The 6,330-nt window shown below is 41.2% G+C and overlaps 1 protein-coding gene across 9 annotated transcripts in view; it reads right to left on the reverse strand.

Moving 5' to 3' along the window:
- Nucleotides 1–379: 379 nt before the first annotated feature.
- gnb1l (guanine nucleotide binding protein (G protein), beta polypeptide 1-like) overlaps nucleotides 380–6,330 on the reverse strand; it is a 24,549-nt gene continuing 18,598 nt past the window's right edge. For 8 of the 9 annotated variants that reach the window (XM_026321869.1, XM_026321870.1, XM_026321872.1 and 5 more), the window contains one exon: nucleotides 380–2,240. In XM_026321869.1, the coding sequence (XP_026177654.1) occupies nucleotides 1,962–2,240 (279 nt within the window). In that variant the 3' untranslated portion in view covers nucleotides 380–1,961. Of the gene's footprint in view, nucleotides 2,353–6,330 lie in introns of all 9 variants that reach the window. The other variant, XM_026321874.2, reaches the window with a different exon arrangement.

Raw genomic sequence — 6,330 nt, forward strand, 5'->3', positions numbered from 1 at the left:
GTGAAGCACGGGGCCTATTGTGCAGATGGTCGCTCTGCCCATTTATTGACTTCCTAAATGATCTATTATGAAGTGATTTATGAGGTCCACCAGCCACTTTTAAGGCCAGTGGGTTGCTGTCTGCTCTATTCAGCAGACATCTGCATCAATGGACGTACCATTTGATTTATCAGTGAATGGACGGAAGCTGGCCCACACCACCTCTAGTGTTTGTTTAAAGCCAAACGGAGGGTTAGGAAGTTATTATGCATGCAAGATGTCACCGGTGGGGTCAGGGACAAAAGGTATAGATGGAGCACTGCAATGAACAAGGAAAATTATGTAACTAGGAAACGACAAAATCAGGCATTTGGAAACACAAGTAAACAAAACAATTCTCATTATATAGCATGTATTGCAAAAACGACACCAAAACAAACAAATTTAAATCCTAAGTTTGTCTTAAAGCAGGAAAAACCACCAAATGTGTAATTGTACACTTTTTTCCCCCATGTCAGTAGCATCACAGCAAGGAAGCGTATCTGGCAAATGACCTTGTCTTTCCTCTGTTTGCTAATGATTCCTGGCCACTGTGTTAGTCTGGCTCTTTGAGTTCGCAGGCGTTTCCTGTACAACATGATGAGCTTCTCAATGTGAGGTCACCCCAGGAGAAAAAACTTCATGAAGCAAAACAGCAAGTGTTTGAGCCCCTGGCCTCTTAGCATGGTGTAATCTGTGAGCTGCTGTGCTGTTCACGGAGTCAGAGGTATTATGGGACAATTGACAGAAAAACAAGTGTGGGACATTCACCCTAGGTCTTCTTGACAAATACATTTTCTTAAAAAAACACATCTATATCTAACATTAAATGTGGGGTAAATGCAAAAATTGACAATCTATTGTATCAAAAAGTGCAACAAATACATTTTACTTTTTACTTGTTTAAAATTTGTCAGATTGATCATTAGGTATAGCTTTTTTAAGTTGCTTTTGCAAAGAAATAATAATACAATAATTTAAAAATATAAATCAGCTCATGAATAAATGATGCTGCCCAAGGAGAGCAAATGCAGATCATCACATTTACTAGAACAACATCTCCCTATTTTTCATGGCCCTGCTGTGATTAACCATGTTTGACAAACACAGCTCAGGTCAGACTGGAGGGCCTGTGTGTTGAGCTAAGAGCTGCTAGAATAACAACCCAGGATTATGTAGCTGCTCAGGTGTGTTGTATACCCCCAAATTCAAGTCCACTGGACCAAATCTCCTATCAGGTAAGTCAACACAATTACATACACAGAGTATCACAATGGGCTTTAGCGAACAATGGGCAGAAAAAGTCACCTAGTTTCAAATTAACTAACCTCTGACCGACCAGTGATTAAAACCCTGATTTGTGCAACTTGAACAACATTTATTTCAATTTCAAAGGTATTTCAAAAACAGTCCACGAACTTTCCAAACATTTGGTTGAAAAAAAAAATTCTATCTACCATCTGTTAAATGTTTTTTTTATTTTTTACCTGTTTCTCAAGTTGCATCTCTATTTTGTATCCAGATAGATGGAATTTAAATTAGGTCTCTCTGGTCAAACCTAAAACCTTATTATGAAAATTTTAAATATTAGAAAAGAACAATATACACCAACATAACTGATGGTAAAATGTGTAATTGTAATGCATGTTATCCTAACTGAGAATTTATGACGTACTGCTGCTTAGGAATAGATTAAAAATCATTTTTAATGTGCAGAGGAGGGATTATTTTTTAACTCTGGTTAGAAGAGTCTTTGTTTACTCTGGAAATATAAATATTACAACAGCAATAATTGCTGTTTGATGCCACTCTAGGTTCTGCATGAATTATTCAGCTGTGCCATGTGTGAAATGGTAATAGACATATAGCAGCACATTACTTCAGTACAGATGACAGTTAAAGTATTGATTAAAAGTCTGTGTATCCCACCAGAGCTCAGAGGCTCAGCCACTGTTGGCCTCCTCATTGTATATTGACCACAAGCTGATCCTCTGGTCCTTGGATCCAGCAGCCAGCAGTCTTTTTCTAGGGTCCTGGTGGTCAGAGAAGGCCACACTTAGCACCATGTCTGCGTGGTACTGAAGTACTGCCAGTGGCCGCAGCTTCTTCCAGCCGAATATCCGCACCCGGTGGTCCCAGCCTGCTGACGCCAGAAGCTTACCATCTTCTCTTATACACAGCTGGGAAACCCCAGGGTTGACCAGAGTCACGCAGTCCTGGAGCTGTAAAACCACAGAGCAGGGAGATTTTACCAGGTGTTTGTATGTTAAAACCATGTATTAAAGATGTAGTTGAGACAGCAAGGCTGCTTATCTGAGGTTTCTGTGTGGTAACCTAATGTCCATGCAAAAAAGAGAGAAAAATAATTAGAGAAAATAATTAGGTCAGCAAGGCTATTAATCACTGCCGTCTAGAAAACCTCAGCCAACACAAACACTGACAGGGAGAGACTATCAGCTGATCTGATGACTGAGGTCCAAGTGTGAGGCTGAATGTCTGTTAAACCTGGCCGTAGACCAGTGGGACTCAATCATCGACCATAAAACATTACGGCACGAGGGCCGTGAGCAAATCTCTCTGCGTCCCACTATTTGGTTTGGCGTTAGGGAGGCCTATTTTGGAGCACAATGGGGCTTTAAGTTACCTTTGTCACAGTTTGCAAAAAAGAGAGAAACCATCACTCTGAAATCCTTGTTTGCAGAGCCTTGTTGCTTTAAGCGCCTGTGATGAATTACATTTGCATTGAAAGGTCTGGTCAGCAGGAGAGAAGACCTGAGAGATACACTGTTGTAACATCTGCCTGCTAAAGATTAGCCACAGCTCTCTCTCCACGTGATCTACAGTGTCCCAAGGACAATATCAATCTCTCTAAAGGGGCAACATTCTGACAAATTATAATGAATGGTGAGAAAGATCACTATCTAAAGGGCCGGCTACAGTGGGCATTCCTGAGGAGAGAACGTGCTCTTCTTGCCGGTAAGGGATCTCTGCTCGATCACTAGATGAGGCTCAAGCATCTGGATATGGGAGCTGAAATCAAACTGGACAGCGTAAAATTGACTTCATAAGTTGTGTCTAGGAGACTAATGGCCTAGGATGGGAGGAGACAGTGAAGAATTTATCAGCGTGCTCCTGTTCCGGGCAGGAACCATCCACAAGCTGCATGTGGAAGATATAAGCCAGGTACTCATAGCCCAAATGGATAATGTGGAATGCAAAGGAGAGAGAAAACAGGAAGGAATGTCATTGATCAAAACAGAGCAAGAAAGCTAAGACTCACATGAAGCAGTGATGTCATTTTTTTTTTTTTTTTTTTTTTTGTAAATCAAACCATCATCACTGGTACAAATAGTATGAAACAGTGTGTGACTGGTTAGACCAAACAAGCCAGATACAATGATACAAAGAAACGTGGGGGGTGAAAGATTGTTTGGAGCTTTGTTATTACCTCAAGAAGTTGGTATGCCCCTACCTCTCTCCATCTGGTTTGCATTAGAGGCCTGATAATGATGGGTTTAAGTGTCTGTTTTTGTTTGTTTTGCTTCCCATAGTTTGTGTCAGGAAAAGGCAATTGTAGGCAGTAAAGAGCTAATAATGTACTGAGGGTCATTCAGCAAGGCCAGCAGGCTAACTGTTTTTACTTTCTACAGCTTGAGAAAGCAGAGGGAAAAAGTGGTGAGAAAAAAAAAGGTTGTCTTGTGCCTGCGATTGAAAATTAATGATGCTCATGTGCAACCACGCTGGTTCCTTAGCTGCCAGTGATCAGTATTTACTCTGATTTTATGTGACAGTGCTGCTTGATGGTAACTGTGCTGAAATGGTTAGCTGATTAGTTGATCAACAGAAAAGCAATCACCATCAATTTTAAAGCACAATTAATTGTTTTAAGTCATTTATCAATTTAAGATTCCAAACATGTGGTCCATGCTGCATTATTCTGTTTTATATCATTATAAACAGAGTATCTTCCAAGCTTTAGGTTGTTAGTTGGACATTTGACAACATCACCCCAAAAAGTGTGAAAGTCATGCACTTTTCACTGTTATAATTAAACACAAAACAAAAGATAGAACAATAGATTAGGACATATAGAGCACAATTTACAAATAGACTACAGTACAAAAAATATTTGGATATGGTGCAATGATAAAAGCAATAGCATTTAACCATGATTCATTTTTAGTTGATTGATAGACAATTAATCACCAATACTTTTGGCTTTTTCATAAATAGGTTTTACAGTATAGATATAAGAGTAGCACGTGTCTTCTCAACCAACTCTGGCCAAGATAGCAAAGCAGCATATTTTCAAAAGGGTCAAACTATTCTTCAAAGAAAAACTAGATCCAGAATCCAGTTTGCCAAATGTGAATGTCTGCTGATGGTGGCCTTCTACAATAGTAAATGGATCATTTTTTGGATTTTGGCCTGTTGCAAAAAAGCAGTCTGAAGTTGTCATGACTAATCAATTAGCTGAGACAATTCACAGCTGATTAAATAATAATAAAAATGTCAATTAGTTGAAAGCCCTGCTTTCTCTCAATGTTAGGATGACTGAACTGAAATGATGCTGTCATGTTTAAATACATGTTCTCCAGCAGCAGTGCTATTGTTCCACGACATCACTGCTGAATATCAGGGAGAGAATATTTGTTCCAAGCACTGCCATTAACCAGGTCTAAATCTGTAACGAAATCCATTAGTTTGTTTTATTGGATACCCTGTTTTTCTTCCTATTGCTTCCTTAACTACCTCACAACTGACAGAATCCGTCTTTGGGCTTCATCATTCATTTCTTTTCTTTGAACACTCCTCCTTGGCCTGTGTCACAGCATGCAGATGCACACACAGCAGGCCTGCTGTCTAAATGCCAGCGTTCTCAGCTGTCTGGAAGCTACCAGCTCTGTTCAGCAGCTGGGCCCACAAGATGTTTTGTGGTGCTAAGACAGATCCAACACAAACTCACACATCCTCTTTTGTAGCATCTCACCGACATGGGAGACATTCAAAAGGAGCGTCCTCTTGGCAGATGTCACTCAAGCCAAGCGCCACTTTTCTCCGTCTTTCCCGTCAGTCTTGGCACGGATCTCTGTGTTCACACCGATATACTGAAATGCCCTATCATCGCTCACTCACAGCCTAGTGACTAGGAGGCGCTTCGCAAATATTTCTGACACACCCTGTCCCTGAATCACACTCAGCAACACGAAGATTACAGCCTTTTGTCACCCTGCCTGCCTAGCTGACAGGAGATGGATTTGTCAAACAGGAGAGCAGTACCATTCCCAAGAGTGGAATGGAGGTGGGGAGTTTGTGTGTGTATGCGGGCACATAAAGACAGTTTCATTTTCATTGCAGCCAGCTTGGACATACATTAAAACTGAGGTAGGGCCAGATCTGACCAGACCCATGTGTCAGTCCAGACTGGCTGACTGGTGCAAAAAAAAAAAAAAAAGAAGACATCATGCAGGTGGCTACTAGGGGGGGACTGGGGATATTTTTACATTGTAAGGAAGATGAGGACCAGGAGTTCCACCTGCAGAGAACTGTCATCAGTGTCAGAAATAGCTTGCTGTCAGCCATGCTTGATTTATCCTGCTAATCTTACTCTGTCTATACCTGCTTTCTCTTTCTTCAGTCCGTGACCTCCGTCGTCTTCTTTTTCCTAGAGCAACCTGTCACTGCACTTGTCAATACATTTGAGTGGCTGCCTAAATATATGTCCATCTGGCTTTGCAGCTTGTAAACTCTAACACCCACGCCCTAATAGTCTCACCCTGACACATTCCCAAAAATGCATACTGGGAGAGGAGAAAAACAGTCTGAAGATGATGCCTCATTACTATGAAAAGATATCAGGCCAGCCAGGTCAAACACCAGATAAAGGCCTCTGGGAGCCATGTGTAATACATTAACCTCCATTCCTGAGGCTATCTGTCTTTATCTGGCCTTGATAAGCTCACTTCACAGCCCTTCAGCTTCACTAAATCATAAGTGCACTGTGCTGTGTCACATTCAGTTTCACCTCCACTTCACAAAATGCATCTATGCGCCTTGCCAGCTACTTTCACTAAGCTGCACTATATTGTAGGGGTAATTTGTGGGAAGTAGGATGCTGTGGCACTTACAGGCCCCTCCGCCTTTATTGTAGCCTCCCACCGTGAACTACTGTTCACTTTAGTGCAGATATGTTTTTTGTTTGTTTAAGGAGCCTCTGAGGTTTTGATATTTTTATTACCTCGCACAGGTCATCCGTCAGGACCTGGGATCCAGGTCCCCTTTCCCCTTACAGCTGCCACACAAAAATACTTT

Source organism: Mastacembelus armatus, chromosome 9, assembly GCF_900324485.2.
Source record: "Mastacembelus armatus chromosome 9, fMasArm1.2, whole genome shotgun sequence".
Lineage (NCBI taxonomy): Eukaryota > Metazoa > Chordata > Actinopteri > Synbranchiformes > Mastacembelidae > Mastacembelus > Mastacembelus armatus.